This window comes from Helianthus annuus, chromosome 16 (assembly GCF_002127325.2).
Source record: "Helianthus annuus cultivar XRQ/B chromosome 16, HanXRQr2.0-SUNRISE, whole genome shotgun sequence".
Taxonomy (NCBI): domain Eukaryota; kingdom Viridiplantae; phylum Streptophyta; class Magnoliopsida; order Asterales; family Asteraceae; genus Helianthus; species Helianthus annuus.
The window spans coordinates 159,425,425-159,445,106 of NC_035448.2; the positions used below are offsets into that span (position 1 = coordinate 159,425,425).

General features: G+C 40.9%; 1 protein-coding gene across 1 annotated transcript; it reads right to left on the minus strand.

Moving 5' to 3' along the window:
* Positions 1–3,492: 3,492 nt before the first annotated feature.
* On the minus strand, positions 3,493–6,751 carry LOC118488383. Its single transcript, XM_035985890.1, has 2 exons — positions 6,647–6,751; positions 3,493–4,945 (listed from the first exon to the last, which is right to left on the minus strand). Exon 2 carries the CDS (start codon positions 4,941–4,943, stop codon positions 3,513–3,515), a length of 1,431 nt encoding a protein of 476 aa, XP_035841783.1. The 5' UTR covers positions 4,944–4,945; positions 6,647–6,751; the 3' UTR covers positions 3,493–3,512.
* Between the last annotated feature and the right edge of the window lie 12,931 nt (positions 6,752–19,682).

Sequence of the window (19,682 nt, forward strand, 5' to 3'; positions counted from 1 at the left end):
TGAGGAAATTGCACAACACTCAACACGGATGCGCGTACTCTGAGGGGGAAATATTATACAATGAGCATCAAGATACTACTTACCTGGATCATCGGTCAAGGGGGAATTTGTCAACACAGAGAAGATGAATACTTGACTGAAGATTGATTGCAGTTGCATTTTCAGCATTCGACAGCAACGGACAAGGGGGAATTTGTTGATGTAGATTTTGTGTCCGATGCTTGTCGAATAGATTAGTTATTATTTTACGCTGAATTTGTAATAGTTAGTGAAACGGTCTATCGAACGTGTATAGACCCGCTCGTTTGAAGTGGTCAAACGAGAGGGTTATTCGTTTGACCGTGTGTGGTTGCAAGACAAATTATGGTTGTTTAATGTTGGTGTCGAAGGATAAGGCATCGAAGGATTGTGTATCCTTCGATGAGCTCGAAAGATATCCATCGAAGGTTGAAGATGGACCTCGAAGGATGTGGCATCCTTCGAGGTATATGTGTATCTTTCGAAAGCTGGATGGTCGACAGATGATCTATCGACCAGTCAGTTTGATCCTTCGACCATACAACCTGTGTTTGGTATAAATATCAACACTTTGTCATTTGCAACACAAGAGTGAGAGCACAAGTGTGTGCAAGAGAGTGATAGGAGGTTTGAGACCTCACCGGGAGAAATCACCACTTGGTTTCTCCCCGGATGTATACTTCTTTGGGCCGACTTGTAATGTTTACTACCAGATTAATGCAAAGTTTGTTTGTTTATCCTCTCTTATCTCTTCCGTCTTTGAACATAATCATGAAAATCACGGGTTTGATCCCGAAACCCGGACCTACATTCCCAACACGTTTCAGGGGCATTCTTGTCTTTTCACCATCAATGTTCGGGTGGGTGTTCGTGGTAATCACACACGCATTTGCCGATAAAATAGCTTTCTCTTTACCTGGTGAACAAAGTGAGTGTGTAAGGCCTCCTAATCCAAGATCTCACTCAGCTAAAGCAACCAACAGGTGTGCGGAATCCACCTGATGATCAACCACTGTAGATGAAACACAAGAAAGCAAGGATTTGAGAGAGAAATCAAGAATACACTGAGTATTCTTGATGAAGATGAATGACGTCACTTACACAAAGCGCCGCCAGACAAAACACAATGATTAGGGCACATAAATTCACACAGAAATCGTTACCTTGTCTATTCCATATTAAAGTATATATACAAGGTGAAACCCGGACTTTCAAGACTAACTAGAAAGCCCGGACAAAACAAATAGCACAAAGCAAACACAGAGCTTTTGCCACAAAACTCAGACAAAGTCTAATCTATACGAAACTCTGACTAAACAAAAACTCTTCCAAAACCTTGGACAAGTTGTCCCTAGGAACTTCTTGGGACAAATTGTCCCTAGGAACTTCTTGGGACTAAGTTTAGACATTTGTTCAATAAAGACCCTAAATGTTGGAAGCCTTGCACTTATCACCCAAAAGTGCACTAACAAACTCCCCCTTGATCAGTGCATGGTCTTCATTGAACTTGAGATCTTCAAATCCTCTTTGAAAAGTCGCCACCTGCCCAGACCTTGTTCTTCACAAAGAACTGGACCACCTTGATGAACTGGTCCGCAAGAACACGATCCTCTGCATTGTATTTTAGGGGCAGGCGACGAAGCTTCTTCAAGTGTCCTTCCCTCAAGTTTGCGAGCCAAATCGGATCCAGTATCTTCGCAATCTCCACCGACACATTCGACTCAGTAATCACAATCACGGCTTCCCCAGTTTTTCCATTGAGATACCAATAACCTATTTTATCAAACTTATTAAGATCGAACTTTCGCATAGGTATTTCACGAAGGCAACTCGATGGAGGGTAAACCACTTTCCATTCCTCTTTACCAGTGAACTTATTCAGATATTTAACCCCTTGACCGACAGCTGGCTTGAACAGCTTCCACTTGCTCTCACGGCTCTCAGCAACCAGATGAGGAATCAATCCTCTGATACTAGCCCCGTTTGTATGGTTGTTGAGGTCAAGTTGAGCAATGTGATGAAGATCACGTGCTGGAAGAGTCTGAAGGTCCTTAGCCCTAGGCCTGAAGTACTGAACTCCATCGGTCCTCTTAATCATCACTAAGCCATGCTGCTTGTCGAAATCCCAACTACGAATTTGACCCGAGTACTCGCCTTTTGTCGATAGGTATCTCTTCCTTTGCGTGTCATCTGGAAGAACCCTAAACCATCGGCGAGCTGCCACACTAACTTCTTCGGGAACTCGTATTGGGTTGAAGATTTCTTCAGGCATTTCAACGCCAAACACATAGCTTCTGAGAATATCGCTGTTTACAGGCAAGGACTCATACTCAATAAGTTTCAATAAAACTGAACTTGCCAGCCAAGTCGTCATCTGTACGCCAGTCCTCAAACGTTTCCTCAACCACTTCTCCATGCTCCAAAACTAATTCAGCAACAGCCTCTACAGGACCCTTATCTCCCGCTGTAGCTGCACCTGAGGACTCCCCCTCAACATGAGCCGGAGTCGCAGCTTCAGGAGCACGTGCACTCCTTGACTGCTCCCCCTGCTTTGATGCGTTGGGATCCTTGTCCTTATCAAGATCTTCTCTGATTTTCTTAAGTTCATCCATTTTGCACTGAGCCTGGACCTGAAAATCAGAAGCCGAACTCTCCCCCTGAGCAGCAAGGAGTGATACGAGATCTGTCACGATCCCGATAAGCCGATCCGTAGTACTAACCAAGGTCTGTTGTCGAGCAGACGTCGAAGCCTCTTGAGCTATGAACTTACCCAACTGAAGACTCTGACCCTTGGATAGACGAAAAAGCTGAGCCATCTGTTGCTCTCGTTCTGCATCCCTTTTCTTCAAGAGATCAATTTCACTCTGCAGCCTAAAAAACTGAGTCTTGTGTTGAAACATGACCTTGGCTGCATCCTGAAACTGGTCACGAACAAACTCCTGAAAGTTCTGCTTTTTACCTGAACCGGATGGTCTCGAAGCAGAAACTGGAGAAGATCTAGGAGCAGGAGGTCTCGAACCAGACGACTGAGCCCTAGATGGCCTAGAATCTGAAGATGGTGTCACTGGAGGACGTGAAGAAGCTTTCTTCCGTCGAACTGATGGCGGATTTGAACAATAAGCGGTCCTTGGACCTGTCCTCCGTGTCTCTGGAGCTGGCAAATCAATAGGAGAACTAGGCTGAACTGGCAAAGAGGAACTTCCTGATAAAGCAAACACATTGCCCGTACCCGTCTGAGATGATAAAGACTCAAATAGCGGTACTACAGGAATGGGAGAAGACATAATCGGCGTATCCAGTTGAGAAGAAGTAGTCAGACTGGTAGCTTCCACAAAGGAAGGAAATGGAAGCGGGGAAGACAGTGACGGAGGAGCTATAGACAACTCCACATTAAGAAGACCTCTTGAGTCTGATGGAGCAGAGCTGGATGTAACTGAGACTGAAGCAACCATCGGACTAGAAGACTGAAGATCCGAAGCAGCGACACGTCGTCGCTAATATTCCCCGAAAGGAACTGGGACACGAACCGTATCAGAAACATGACGTTGACGGTCCTCATCATCATCATCAGACGAGCTAAAAACAATGGAATCTAGATCATTTGCTCTGTCATTCCATCTAGCTAGGCGAATACCCCAATCGGAAGAGGGACCGAGAGAAGCAACCTTCGCTCGAAATAACTCAAGCTTTCTACTTTCGGGGGGTGGAAGACAGTTTTGGAGCTCTTTCAGTACTAAACTAAGATATTCTTTTTCGGATGGCATATCATCAAACAATTTATCCACAATAGCATCCTCCATAGGTCGTTTCCCTTTGTCAACTGTACGGGAGGACGGACATGCCTCTAAAGCAGCATCAAGCTCTAAAATCATATCATCAGTTTCTACAGCAACCTCTGTTGCCGAAGATGTAGAAACTGGAACTTGAACAAACACAGCTGCTTGAAGAGAAGTAACAATAACTGGTTCATAAATCACAGGTTCTTGAACAGGTTCAGGCTCCGGAATAACAGCCGGTGGTTGTTGAAGATCAACCTGAGGTTGAACAACCACGGGCTCTTGAGTATCTCCAACAAAGATGTGATCTATACCATCTCTAATGTTTAACCATTGCAAATCAGCTTCTGGATTGTAGTTGTCTTGAAGGATAGCACCACACAAGGAAGTCGGAACTGGATTTGCATCAGTTCTTTTGGACCCGTTAACCTTCGCACAATCAGTGAAGATACGATTAGCCATTGGTGCTAGAGCGTACGCAGGCAAAGTTCCTTCGAATGAAAGATTCGGCAACAAATGCCGAAAGATAAGACAAAGGAATCGAGGATACAAAATCATCAATCGCTTATCATTTGCCTTCAGACCGATCTGCTGTTTGAGAGCTTGGAAAATCATTAGAGAGAAATTGTATGGCTGGGTGTAAGGTAGCCCAATCATCCCAGACACAAGATCATTACTCATCGTATCAGTTCCCGATTTTCGTGTAGACAAACACTGCATCAACACATGAAAGAAGAATCTCCGCTGCCCAAGAAACATTGCCTTGGAAATCTCCTTTTTATCAAAAGAATCAGCATAGCCGAAGGATTTAACTCCACGTTCTCGTATTTGACGCACATAGCAAGTGTTACCATGATCTAAATCACCAAAATGGAGAGCCGCACGAATAACCGTCTCTGTGATAACAATAGAACTCCCAGAAACAGTGGCCTCGATAGTATCACCAACAACCCAAGCCGAACGCCAAAAATCATCAATATACGCTTGCACTAGATGAATGTTTTCTGATATCGCGAAACCAATTCTTGAATTTCGAAGAAAACGAATAATATCACCATATTCGGCTCCACCACGAACATTCACGTCTAGCAGTGCAATCTGATTATGACTTCGATGAAACTCACGAACTGGAAGCGGTTGTTCGGCCATTTCTGTTCAAAACAAAACATAAACGAAACACATGCATCAGGTTAAAAATAAACATTCCGTTTACACATAGTAAACTTCAAAATATAATGTCGGGCAAAAATTTTAGTCATATAAGCAAAGCACACAGTCAACAAACACAGTTAACACTTTGGAAAATGTGTAAGAATATCCTTCAATAATTAACTTTGGGTCAACAAAACAAAGCATCAACTGTCAAACCTGGAGTAACAGTTAAACACACAGTCAACATACACAGTTCACAAACTTCGGAGTCCATTAAACAAATAACCTCGGAGCACATTAAACAAATAGAACGTTTGTAAAACTCGGAAACAACTTTAAAACTCGGAGACAACGTACAAACAAAAATACTCGGACTGCAGAAATTTAAATCCTCGGACTGCAGAGATTTAAATAACTCGGGACATACAGTTTTGGTCAAAACTCGGAAACACAAAAATTTATAAACACTCGGTGTCGGACCATATGAAACTCGGAGCAATAAGAGATCACTCAAAGAACTCGGAGCTGATTAAAAACTTCTGTAAAACCTGAACTGCTGATTTGAAAACATCCTCGGACAGATTTGAATCCTCAGACAGATTTGAATCCTCGGACAAAACTTTGACTTTTGAAAAGTCAAAACTCGGAATAAACAGATTTTTCAAGTCAAAACTCGGGCATAAAACATTTTAAAATTTTATAAAACTAGGAGCCACAGATACATTTATGAGGAAACCACGGAGACATAACCCTTAAACTATGAAATTCGGAGAACTCGGAATAACAAGCTGTAAAAACTCGGTATCGGAATAACAAACTGTAAGAAACTCGGAGAATTCATGTTTGGATAAAAACAAACCTCGGAGTTTTTGGACCTGTAAGCTATTCAAAACTGTTTTGGCAAAAACAAACCTCGGACCTATAAGATGAACTGAACCTCGGACAAATATTTTATAATGAGAAACTCGGGAAAAGTATGTTATCTAAGAACTCTTTTCTTTTCAAAAGATTGCCTGTTGAAACATCGGAGTCACACAAACCAAAACTCAGAGATAATGAGACATTACCAAAACTCAGAGTCACACACACCCGTTTCACAAAACTCGGAATTGACGATCCATTTAAACACCCGGATTTTTGACCAAACCTCGGAATAAGGGTTCTAGAAACTCGGGGACATGACACCGGTAAAAATCTTGTCACCGAAACAAGTTTTCATCTCTCCGAACTTACGGAAGAGAAGAAAGCCCAAGTCTCAAAGATTTTTAACACAAATAAATATGAACACAACTTTCATGAGAGATCAAAAGGGGTAAAAATTCAAATCTCTCTTCATCTTCTTCCTAAGAACATGTTTCGCGCCAAGAACATCAAACAACTTGAAGCACACATACATACAAACTTTCAACCAAGACAAAGCTCAAAATCAACCCAAACAATCAAATTTCTTCAAGATTCATGAGCCTAATCTTCAAGAACACCAAGTTCTTAACCCAAACACAAAAGCCCCAAATTTTCTTTACAAACCCTAACTTTAAGGAACTCAAAATCATCATATGAAATCAACAATTTGTAAGAAAACAACCATGTTCAAGCATAAATTCATCAAGAAACATCAATACTTTGTTCAAATCAAGCCCTAGAGATCAAGAATCTTACCAAAGAGGAACCATGAAGATGTAAAGGTAAAGGATACATACCTTGAAGATGAACACACAAGTTGAAGAGAAGAAGTAGAAACAAAATGGTGATTTGGAGAAGATGCGAACACGGTTTGAAAGATATAAAACTCAGAGGTTTGAAGAATGAGGGATGAAGGAGACAAAACAAAGAATCAAAACATATGGAAAGAAAACCTCGGTCCGATATAGGGTTATAAAACTCAGACCCAACTGACTAGGTAAAGCTCGGACCCACTAAAAGTCGGATTTTTTTTTTTTTTAAATGAAGCTTTGAGTTTTAAAAGTCTGACCCACCAAAAGTCGGACCAAAATAAGTTTAATTTTTTTCACCTACACCCCCAAACTTCTCTCAATTTAACGAATAAAAGCCTAAAAGTTTTGAACTTTCAACATAAACCATTTTTACTTTCTAATTCAGAAAAAACGAACAAATCGAGAGTGAAAAATCTTAACACTTGAAAATAGAATTTTATCGACTTTCCCTCCCGATGAGATTTCCCACACACTTAGATGAAACTTACACGACCGATTTTTTCAGAGAAAACTTATTTTAACCTTACCAAAGTTGATGTTTAACACCTTATTAAATAATTTTCACAACCCTAAAGTATTTTAATGAGTTAACTCGTACATAGAAACAAGAAAGCAAAATCTTTTTGTGATTTTTCAATTTAAACTAAACTAAGGATTTAACCTAAGGACATATTTACACTAAACTTCTTTTTGTGAAATCGGAGCAAAGGAATCATATCGGTTTTACTGTCGGTATCCAACACAAAAACCATAGCATTTTATCTGTAATCTTTTAGAACGATGTTGACAGTTCAAGACGTTCAACGGTATTGTGGTCCACTTAAGTTTTAGCACGCTTTCGAACACTGTTTTCGAGATATGGAATTAAGTGTATTAAGCTGACATTAACTATGTTTACCCACCTCAGAATATACTCCCGTATCAAGGTATGCTCGAGAGATCATCTTACTGGTGAGTATACCATTTATCATCTGTTTTTGACGTATAATCTAATGTGAGATACTCACTTATTTGGTTTTCAGATGCAAAGGGCACAGGAGCAAGTCATTTGTGATAGAATCACTTATTGAGGATAAACTTGACTCCCGCAAGATTTTGTGGGACATGTGATTGTTTATCACTTATTTGGGTCGGATGCATCATGTTTTGAAGATATTTACACGTATGTATGGTATCATGGAAGATCTAGACTTGCGTCCCCGTTATTTTCCGGTAAAAGAAGCAACCATGATACCCAGATGATAAACAGCATAAAGACCACGTATCTCAGAACCTCGGCAATCTATCAAACGAAATTACGATACCAAGACCATATATCCGAGAGATGCGCCACACGAGTTACGCAGTTCTGTTGGTGCACTTGTGTCTGTACTTTGTCTGTATTCGGTCACGATGTAAACAATGTCCTGTTCTTGTGATTGTAAGTTGACCAAGTCAACCATCCTCCGGTTTGACTTGGACAACAGTTGGTAAAAGTTGAAAGATGTACTGTCTCGAAGGATAAGGGATCGAAGGATGATGTGGATCCTTCGATCTCATCGAAAGATATGCTTCGAATGATTAGACCTCGAAAGGTGATCTTTCGAGGTCCCTGCTGATCGTTCGAGTGGCTTGTCTTCGATAGATGATCCTTCGGACCATCTATCGGATCCTTCGGACTGCACATCATGAGCTGGGTATATATACCCATGCAGTGTTGAGTTTTAGGCAGAGATGCACACAGACAGAACACACACATCCGAGAGATATTGTTGAGAGCATCCTGTCCAGAAAACACACACACACTTTGAGAGTTTACAAGTTAGGTTTGTAAACATTGTGCTTGTAACCGAAACCTTCATTTGCATTAATACAAGTTGTGTTAATCGGTGAACCCGTGTGTGTTTGTGTTCATACTTGTTTAATCCCGGTTTGCTTGCTAGCTTGGATTCCGCACTCGCTAGTGAGTTAGTATAACAAGGTTTGAGGTTCGTCATCCACCGGATAGGGACCTACAAGTGGTATCAGAGCTTGGCTCTTTACCTTGTTTAAAACCGGGTTATTCGAGTTCTTGGTGTGTGTTTGAACACTTGGTTTAACACCCGTTTTTGTTGGTTTTTCTACATCTTTAAACTGGAAAACGTGTTTTAAACTTACCGGGAGTGTTCAAGTTTGGGTTGGGTAACTTAAAACTTGTTTTTGAGTGTGTTGGTAATTTCCGGCCATATTCCGGTCAATATTCCGGTGACTGGTTTGGAGATAAGGTTTTCCTTTTTGGGTAAATTATCTTTGAAAATCTTGGTTGGTGAGAAAGTACAACCTGCACATACCGTCTTGCCGAAAGTTGACTTACCAACCCATCACCTTTTCACCAACCCGTCACATCTACGTCAGTTGTGTCAGAATCTCTCGAAAGATATCTTTCGACCTCGAAAGACCATCTTTCGATCAAGGAAGGCTCGAAAGATTGTCATCCTTCGACCCATCCTTCGAAGTCTGAAACATATCTTTCGATAAAGGAATCTTTTCGAAAGACAAGTGTCCGAAAGATAGGGATTTATCTCGAAAGATAAGGATCTTTCAAGTGTGAATCTTTCGAGATTTTGAATCTTTCGAAGCCAGTGCTCGAAAGTCAACAGTGATCTTTCGAACACTGTTGATCATTCGAACAAGTGTGATCTTTCGAAAGTCAGATATACGAAAGATAAGGATATTTAACTCGAAAGATAAGGATCTTTCAAAAGGGAATCCTTCGAGTTCTTGAATCTTTCGAAATTATTGTTCAAGACTCAACAGTAATCTTTCGAGTACTGTTGATCCTTCGAACAATAGTTGATCTTTCGATTGTGGTCAGTTTGTTGTTAACAAGTTTCTGTGATCTCAGATCTTTCGACCAGGATTCTTCGGCTGTGTGATCTTTCGGAGTATTCAATTAGCATTTATTTTGCTCATTAATCATGAATCCGAGTTGGTGGAATCCTACTCCAGATAGTGGTAAATATACAAGTTCAGGAGTTACTCCTTCATGGTGGGGTACACCGGCTCCTGATAGTGGAAAATACACGTGTACAAGTCTATCACCATCATGGGCCGAATCTCCAGTATCTACATCTTCACAAGCAAATGCTTTACCATCAAATCAATGGGCATTAGTAACGGGTCAAACTCCGAGTGTACAAAGTATCTTATTAAGCGAAAGCGAAACAGGAAGTTTGAATCGACCCCCAAAACTGATGAGTTTGAATGAATATCCAGGATGGGCTGAGAGGTTTAAAACATATGTTTTTGGTCAAAATACGGAACTGTGGATACGTTTCACCACAGATTTCGATCAAGCCATAGAGGTTGCTGCTTCAGAGACTGCGTCATTTGCTGATCTTCCCGAAGATAAAAAGAAAACGTATGATCTGGAAAAGAAAGCATACGCCATTCTCACCCAGGCTTTGAGCAAGGATATTTATCACCAGTTTGTCAGCTTCAAGACAACTAAGAAGTTGTGGGACGGGTTGAAAACAAGAGGAGTAGGGAATGAAGCAACACGTCAATTGCGTCATGATCTGCTCAAGAAAGAATTTGACAGCTTCGCTTGCATGGATAAGGAGTCTCTGGGAGACATGACAAGTCGTTTCTATCACCTGCTTACTGAATTGAACAATTTTGGAGTTACAACAACTCAAGCAGAGGTGGTAAAGAAGTTTGCTGATGCCTTACCTCCGCAATGGAGTAGTTTCTTGGAAATCCTTAAGTATAACGGAGCGTTGAGAACTACAAGTTTTAACGACTTCGTGCAGCTTTTAGAAAACAAGGATCAGGAGGAAACATTGAAGGCGAAGAGAGTTCCATTGCCACAGAATCCAGAAATGTATTATGGAACTTCCAGCTCTTCGTCTGCAAGAACTGGTTCACATGCTCCAATTCAAACGGCGTTTGTCACAAGCACAGATTGTTTTGGCAATCCAATACAAGTCCCTGTTAAGCCGCCTCCCACCACAGACATATTTGGAAATCCAATCCAACCACCTCCACCTCCTCCTGCTCAACAACAACGTGCATGTTATGGAGGAACATCATCTGCTGGTCAACAATCAAAGCCAAATACAGTACAGCTCGACACTTCAAGCTTTTCTAAAGTCAGTGTAGAAGTAGCCAAGGAACACATGGAGCTACTTAACACTATAGTGAGCGCGTACTGTGGGTTGATAGAAGGTCAGATTGGTAACATTAATCTGACACAGGAAGACTATCGGCAGATAGATAAAGAAGAGATGGACTTGATGGATATCAAGTGGGGCTTTGCTAGTGCTGTGAGAAGAGCAAAGGATTGGATGGAAAGTACTGGCAGAACCAGCTTGGAAAGTAAGCGAGACACCAAGTATGGGTTCGATAAGCAAGCTGTAAAGTGCTTCAACTGTGGTGAACGGGGTCACTTTAAACGGGAATGTGCAAAGCCAGCACAGCATGGAAACCAGAACCCCTTCAGAAACCAGGGCAACCAGCAGAACCAGAACAGAAATAATGAACGTACTTTAGCGCCTGTCAACAATCAAGCCAACCGGGCACTTGTAGTTCAGATGGATGAAGGTTGCGACTGGTCAATCCAGTTTGGTGGTGATGCTCCTAATGGTACAGCTTGCTTTGCTCAAGTTGTGAAGGATGTAGTTAACACCAGTGGTGGAGAATCTTCCGCCAGTGGTGGTGAATCTTCTGAGGATGAAGACTCTTCTGGGTACAGCAGGAGTGTTGATGAAGATTCATCTGGGTCAGGCGATGAGAATGTGGGTGAGACATCGGGTGTCTCGGTTGATGCTGATATTGATGAACGTTTGGATGAAGCTGCAGCACTAAGTGTTGGAAGATCTGTTCTGGTGGATCAAGCTGCTTGTACTTCATCTTCTCTCCATTCAGCCTTTATGGCTAATGTCGACAGTTCTTCAAGTCAGGTATGTGTCGATGAACCCATTGCTGTAAACTGTGATAACTGTGATAGCTTGCAGGCTAAATGTGCTGAGTTTGAGGCAAGCATGTCTGAGTTGCAAGCCAAACATGATGCTTTACAAGCCAGTTTGTTTGACTTGCAAGACAAACATGGTTCCTTGAATGCTGAGTGGTGTGCATTGCAAAGCAAACACGAGGCTTTGCAAGAAAAATATGATGTGACATTCATCCACAATCAGAAGTTGACTGTGGATCTTTCGAAATGCACAGAAGCCAATATGTTTTATGAAAACCATGAAAAAGAATTTAAGTCAATGATTGAGACATTAAAGAAAGATAAAACTGAATTGACTAAAATGGTTTCCAGAAAACAAACGGACATCAATTTGTATATATCTCGCCTTGAGATGATGCAAAAGGAAATGGCTTGTGTCAAAACTGAAAGTGATGCGATCCAGCTTAAGCTAGACAGTTATTTGAGCTCTAGCTATGTGTTGGATCACATCATTGACGTTCAGAAAGAAAAACGGGATGTCACATGCATAGGATACAAAAAATGTCCACCACCAGTCAGACACAATTATGATGCCATGCCTGATGAGGAGGATAGAGTGTTCTTCGAACCATCTGTTCCTCTTGATGTGAAGGAGTTTGCAGCAGGACTCGGATACCAGAAAGAAGTATCCTCAGATTCAAATGTGTCAGCAGATACATCTGTAACTGCTGAACAGAAACAGGATCCTCCAGTTGAGGTTGAGGATGCTGATTCTTCAGATGATGAATCTGATGATGCTGCTCCAGCAAAGTCTGATGCGGTAGTCAAAAATGAGGACATACCTCTTGAGAATCACATTCTATGTGATCCCCCTGCCACACCCGCTAAGACTGTTGCAACTGAGTCCTCGTCTGAGAAGGAGTCGGAGAGTGTGACCTTGCTGTACACTTTGGTTGGTGATGATAAAATTTACTCAGACAAAGATTTTCCTATTAAGAACGTTAATCAATCCTTAATCGATAAAGTCTTTGAAAATTCGACAAGTAAGTTTTTGGGGAAGAAAGGACTACATGTTACAGTTACACAGTGTCCTCCAATCCCAAAGGCTGAAGTTCGAAAACAATTTGGCAACAAGAAATTACCAGCAATGCCAAAACAGCAAAATCACACCAAGCCCAAAGGAAAGGCATCGGCTCAAGTCCAGAAGAAGCCGAATCAAAAGAAGAAGAAAAATGTTAACTTTGTGAAATCGACGGGAACGGACAAAATTGAAACGTTTGAAAATAAATCTAACTTAGATTTTGTCAAGAAAGCTACTGTTTTGAAAAGAAATGAACAAAACCGTTCACAGCCTAGTACCTCGGGTTCACAAAGTTCAACATCATCGGCTAAGAGAACACATGATTCTTCGAGGTATGTTGAACGAAGATCATGTTTTGAGTGTGGAACCATTGGGCATATAATTCGAAACTGCCCTTATCTTCATAAGCAAAAAGGAAAGGTTGATGATCCCCGTGGCAAGACTGACCGTAAGCCTTCTGTTTCCACAAAACAAGATCCCCGACTTGTAAAAGAAAGGGAGAAGAAGCAGAAACGCCAACAGGTCAAAAGGATTGAAAAAGCAATTAAAACCGATGTGGTTCAAAAACAATCTGTTTCTGTAAAATCAACAAATTCAAAAACTTCAAACTGTAATGAAGTTAAAATTTTAAAGCATGACACTGATAAAACAAAACAGACATGGAAACCTAAATCGGTTACTGAATCAAGGGGACCATCACAATTTACAAACCATCAAAGACAAGAAGTTATTGTCATTGATGAAAATGGAAGACCCAAGACCACAATGGCTTGGGTCCCTCTCTCCAACTAATCTCTGAATGAGTGTGCAGGAAGTTCCAGGAGGAACTATTGATAGTCTTAGGATTGTTGATAGTGGAATGTCCTTGCACAAGATAGGCGACAGAAGAAATTGTTGCCTTTGATGGAGAAAGAGGAAAGAAAAAGAAAATGTGGCTGAATGAAGATGCAAAATTCGACCAAATGAAGAACGTGCCGAAAATTTGGTCATTCTGGTTTTGATCGGGTCCTCAGGAACGAATGAAGTGAAATGTGTGCCGATGCCTTTGCATGGATTGAACATCCGCACACCATTTCTGAAATAGAAAGTCAAAGACCTTCGCTGGTACAATGTGGAAGACCAGCCGGACCCGGAGGTTTATGATTTTATTGTTGTCAAGAGACTTTTCAGTAGTTGCAAATTCGACCTTGAAGTCCACACCGGGTGGATATCCAGTTGGGAGAGTGCTTAGATTCCTTGCAATGCACGGAACAGTTGCAGGATACGCCTCTAAATTCTTAATCTCTCCTATACTTGTCGATATTTAAGCTACTTTGTGAATTATTATTATCTCGAACAGCACTCTTTGACCTGACACGTTGATCTCAGATATCACCTCACACGTGATTGTTTCAATATGAAACTCATCAATGTTGTCATGGTCCGCACCGCTTACCGACATGCCAACTCACTTTTCCAAAATTTGTTAAACCTTTTCTGATAAAACTTAATTTTGGTAAACGACATCAAGGTCAAGCAAGAGTAAAACCAACATCGGAAAATCATTTTTTTTTTGTAAATACCTTTGTGTGTTTTTAAATTTATCTTAGTTTATTGATTTTAGGGGGAGTAAATCCAAAAATCTGAAAATCCAAAAACATCGAAAAATTTCAAAAACACAAAAACAATAGAAAAACAAAAATGAGTTTCCTGGCGAGCAAAAGAGAAAATGATAGTACATCAGTGGTCTATCCAAACCTCTTTAAACCTTAAATGAAAAACGATAAGCAGCTCTATATAAGATGTATCGGTAGGCTCACAGTCATTTTAAAGTGTGCAGGGTGATATAAATCTTAATCGACTGAAGACCAGGTGGGAACCATTCATTGGCATATGGTCTTAGTACCGAAATTTCGTTTGATAGATTGCCGAGGTTCTGAGATATTCGGTCTTTATGCTGCTTATCATCTGGGTATCATGGTTGTATCTTTTACCGAAAAATAACGGGGACGCAAGTCTAGATCTTCCATGATACTATACACACGTGTACATATTGCATACTGCATTCGACCTCAATAAGTGATAAACAATCACATGTCCAAACAAATAAGTGATAAAAAAATATCACATTTATCCGGGTGTCAAGTTCGTCTCTCTGCTGTACGGAAGTACTGACCTGTTCACGGACTTGCACCTGTGCCCTCATGCATACGAAAATCAAGTTCCTCATCAATAAGTGATTATATCACAAAGGGCTTGTTTTCAAATCAAAATAAGTGAGTATCTCACAATTTATACGGTCAAACAGATGATAATCGGTATACTCACCGGTAAGATGAATTCTCGTGCATACCTTGATACGGGAATGTGTCGTGATGTGGATGAACACCGGTCGGTAAGTATAAATCATACCTTAACGTATCCCCTCTCCATGATTACATCTGATAAGTTGAGCTTAAGTGGACAACAATACCGATAATTGTTATAGGATGCTTATCTTAATGTTAACTAACTGAACAACAAGAGTGTTTTGGCATGACCGTACACTGATATGATTCTCTTACCCTCGAAACTCGCAAAAAGAATGTCTGTATATAGTTATTTACTGCTTAACTTTTATTGTTTTTCTTTTAAACAGTTTGGTCGTTTGGTGCATATCAGCACGACATTAGCGGTGATGTCGTTTGATAACACTCAAAGGATTTTAAATTGTTGTCTTTGAATTTCAAAAATACCAAAAAGATTTTAGGAGTGTTTTAATATAAACTTTATAAAAGCCAAAAAGATTTTATTTCTGCTTTATTTTCGATCGTACGATGTTGGAGCTCAAGTCTTCGTTACCTGAAACCTGAACGAAAACCGAATTGACTAAATCTTCATAAACGGTCAAAAATTTGCATGTTTGAAAGTTAAAGACTAAAATTTGACACATTTATTAAACTTTCAAACTGTCGGACGGTGTTTGATTGTGACATGGTCATTCGTGTGTCATTTGCTTATTCTGTGTTCCAAGCAGTTGTTCTCATTACGCGTTTAGATTTCTTGCATGTGCAGATTCTAAAGGCTAGGAGAACATGGTCGATGACAAGCTTTGGAATGAAGACATGACGAGAAGGTGCTCAAAAGATGAAGATGATCGAGTTGCCGCTGGCCATCATCAACACCACAAGGATCTCACTTCATAAAGATAAAGTCTTTTCACGAGCATAACTCAAGGGGGAGCTTATGTTAAGGGGGAGTTTGTCAACACACTTCCTACATGATACGGGTAGTTTGTTGATACACTCTCTGCTTTCAAGACGTGAAGACTTTGAAGATCCTCCGACATTGAAGACTTGAAAGGACATCAGAGTTTTGATAACTCGAAGACCAAAGACCGTCGAAGTTCAAGACGAGTCTACAACTATAGAAGATAAAGACAAAGCTACAGCCAAGGGGGAGTTTGTTGGTGCACTTGTGTCTGTACTTTGTCTGTATTCGGTCACGATGTAAACAATGTCCTGTTCTTGTGATTGTAAGTTGACCAAGTCAACCATCCTCCGGTTTGACTTGGACAACAGTTGGTAAAAGTTGAAAGATGTACTGTCTCGAAGGATAAGGGATCGAAGGATGATGTGGATCCTTCGATCTCATCGAAAGATATGCTTCGAATGATTAGACCTCGAAAGGTGATCTTTCGAGGTCCCTGCTGATCGTTCGAGTGGCTTGTCTTCGATAGATGATCCTTCGGACCATCTATCGGATCCTTCGGACTGCACATCATGAGCTGGGTATATATACCCATGCAGTGTTGAGTTTTAGGCAGAGATGCACACAGACAGAACACACACATCCGAGAGATATTGTTGAGAGCATCCTGTCGAGAAAACACACACACACTTTGAGAGTTTACAAGTTAGGTTTGTAAACATTGTGCTTGTAACCGAAACCTTCATTTGCATTAATACAAGTTGTGTTAATCGGTGAACCCGTGTGTGTTTGTGTTCATACTTGTTTAATCCCGGTTTGCTTGCTAGCTTGGATTCCGCACTCGCTAGTGAGTTAGTATAACAAGGTTTGAGGTTCGTCATCCACCGGATAGGGACCTACAAGTTCATTATGTTTATATACCAAAAACAGGTTCTTATTTACGCGTAAAACCTACCGATGCAACGTATAATGAAGCTGTCACATTTAATAGTTAATCTCATATATATATATAGCCATAGTCCTGCACCGAATACGACTAACCGATGTACTATCATTTCCCTTATATTTCAACACGACTTCATTTTAGATTTTTCATATGTTTTTGTATTTTTCTGAAAATTTTTTTCTACAACTAAGTAAAATATTTTTGGAGTTTTTTTTTTCGAAAGCGGTAAGAACTGTACAGAAAGATAAAGTAAAGTTTCTATGCTAGTTTTGAAAGCATTTTACTCTGGGTTGATCATGCCAATCATTCGGACCAGATTTTCAAATCTAGCCCGATCGAATGTTTTCGTAAACAGGTCGGCAAGATTATCCAAGGTGTCTACCCTAACCACTTCTATTAAACCCTTCTCAGCACAGTCGCGAATAAAATGATGCCTAACATCTATGTGCTTAGTGCGTGAGTGATTTACCGGATTGTTTGTTATGGAAATGGCAGAGTTATTATCAACAAGGATAGGAGTTCGAGTAAAATTCAAACCGTAGTCCCACATTTGCTGCTGAATCCACAAAACCTGAGCACAACAGCTTGAAGCAGCAATGTACTCGGCCTCGCACGTGGATAGAGAAACGGCAACTTGCTTTTTGCATTGCCAAGAGACAAGACGGTTTCCAAGAAGTTGTGCGCCGCCAGAGGTTGATCGACTTTCTGTTCATCCGGCACCCTCCGAAATCTGCGTCAGCATACGCCATCAAATCGAGACCACCTTCGGCTGGATACCACAATTCAAGCTTAGGCGTTCCTTTCAGATATCTGAAAATACGCTTGACAGCTTTCAAGTGCGACTCCTTCGGAGTTGATTGGTACCTAGCACACAAACAAACAGAGAACATAATATCTGGTCGTGAAGCAGTAAGATACATCAATGAACCTATCATTGCTCGATATAGAGTCGGATCCACTTGAGGATCTTTCTCATCATCGGGTGAAAGCTTGAGATTTGTCGGTAGAGGCGTGTCATAGGGTAAGCTATCTTCCAATCCAAATCTTTTGAGAATCTCGTGGACATACTTTGTCTGATGCACGTACGTCCCGGTTTTTTCTTGACTCACTTGAAGACCTAGAAAGAATGATAACTCGCCCATCGCGCTCATTTCAAATTTTGACTTCATCACCGTCTCAAACTCACGACACAACTCTTCATTTGAAGAACCAAAGATTATGTCATCAACGTAAATTTGCACGATCAGAAAATCTCCCCCTTTCTTCAAAATGAACAGAGTGGAGTCGACTGCACCACGCGAGAACCCATGCTCCAATAGATGCTTTGACAACGTCTCGTACCAAGCTCGAGGGGCCTGATGTAGCCCGTAGAGAGCCTTGTCCAACAAATAGACCTTGTCGTCTAACCCTGGAGCTGCGAACCCCGGCGGTTGGGATACATACACAGTTTCATGCAATTTCCTGTAAAGGAATGCGCTTTTTACATCCAACTGATAGACTTTGATACGCATGTGTGCAGCAAAGGCCAGAAACAAACGAATAGCTTCCAGTCTTGCCACCGGTGCATAAACTTCTGTACAATCAATCCCTTCTTCCTGATTGAAGCCTTGAACAACCAACCGTGCTTTGTTTCTGACAACGACACCCTTATCGTCCTTCTTGCACTTGAAAACCCATTTCGTGTTGATTGCATGTTGGCCTTTAGGAAGATCGACCAAAGTCCACACCTTTAACTTGTCGAACTGAGCTAACTCTTCTTGCATTGCCTCACACCAAGAATTATCCTTCAGAGCCATCTGATAGTTCTTCTGCTCTATCTGAGAGATAAAACATTCATAGCAGAGAACAGACATTGCATCTCCGAAATACTCCTTCGCGTTTGCACTCCCGCAGTTGGATTCCCAATAATATTATCAACAGGATGATGAATATTTGTTCTTGGAACTGGGATTGCCGGAGCTTGAAGATTGTTTCCCAAATTTGATTGAATCTCCCCCTCAGCATTTGCATTACTACTAGAAGCTCCACCATTACCAGAAGACGCATCAACATTTGGATATGCTGAAAAGTCAACGTATAGATCTCCACTTGTAGTTTGAGCAGCTGCATTGGGGATCTGCTCAGCAACAACATCATTTACTGTCGAAGAATCAGCGACTGGAACACTCGAAGACACATTAGTTGGAATACTTGCTCTCCAGCTAGCATCCACTTCATCTTTGTTCACAAGATGTGTGTATACAACCTCCGTTCTTCTGAAACATCAGGAAGATCAAACGAATCAAATAATTTATCATAATCATAACCGCTTTTGGGACCGAATTCGGACGGTGGAGGATCGAAACTCAAAGGAGTTATGTCAAACACGATCTCCACTGTTCGCTTCTTGATGTTATAAACGCGTTTGTTTGGAGTTCCATTGGCATAACCCAAAAAGAACCCAATTTCACCAACTTCCCCCATTTTCGAAGTATCCTTGGTGCGTTTGATAACACACTTAATCCCAAAAGGCCGAAACCCAGATAGGTTCGGTTTCCTGTTTTCAAGTAATTCATAACATGTTTTATCTTCTCTTTTGACAGTAAGCACATGATTTAACACATAACATGCAGTGTTTACCGCCTCGGCCCAGAAGAAAATTGGCAATTTTGATTCAGAAAGCATAGTGCGGGCCGCCTCAATCAGGGTACGATTCTTCCGTTCTGCAACTCCGTTCTGTTGAGGAACATATGGAGCGCTGAACTGATGAATTATTCCCATTTCCCGACACAACTCATCCATATACTGATTCTTAAATTCAGTGCCGTTGTCACTTCGGATTTTCTTAATAGGAAGTGAATAATTTTTCTCAAGTTGTTTGAATAAATCTCTTAAAATACCAGCGGTTTGATCCTTTGTTTTTAAGAAAAATACCCAT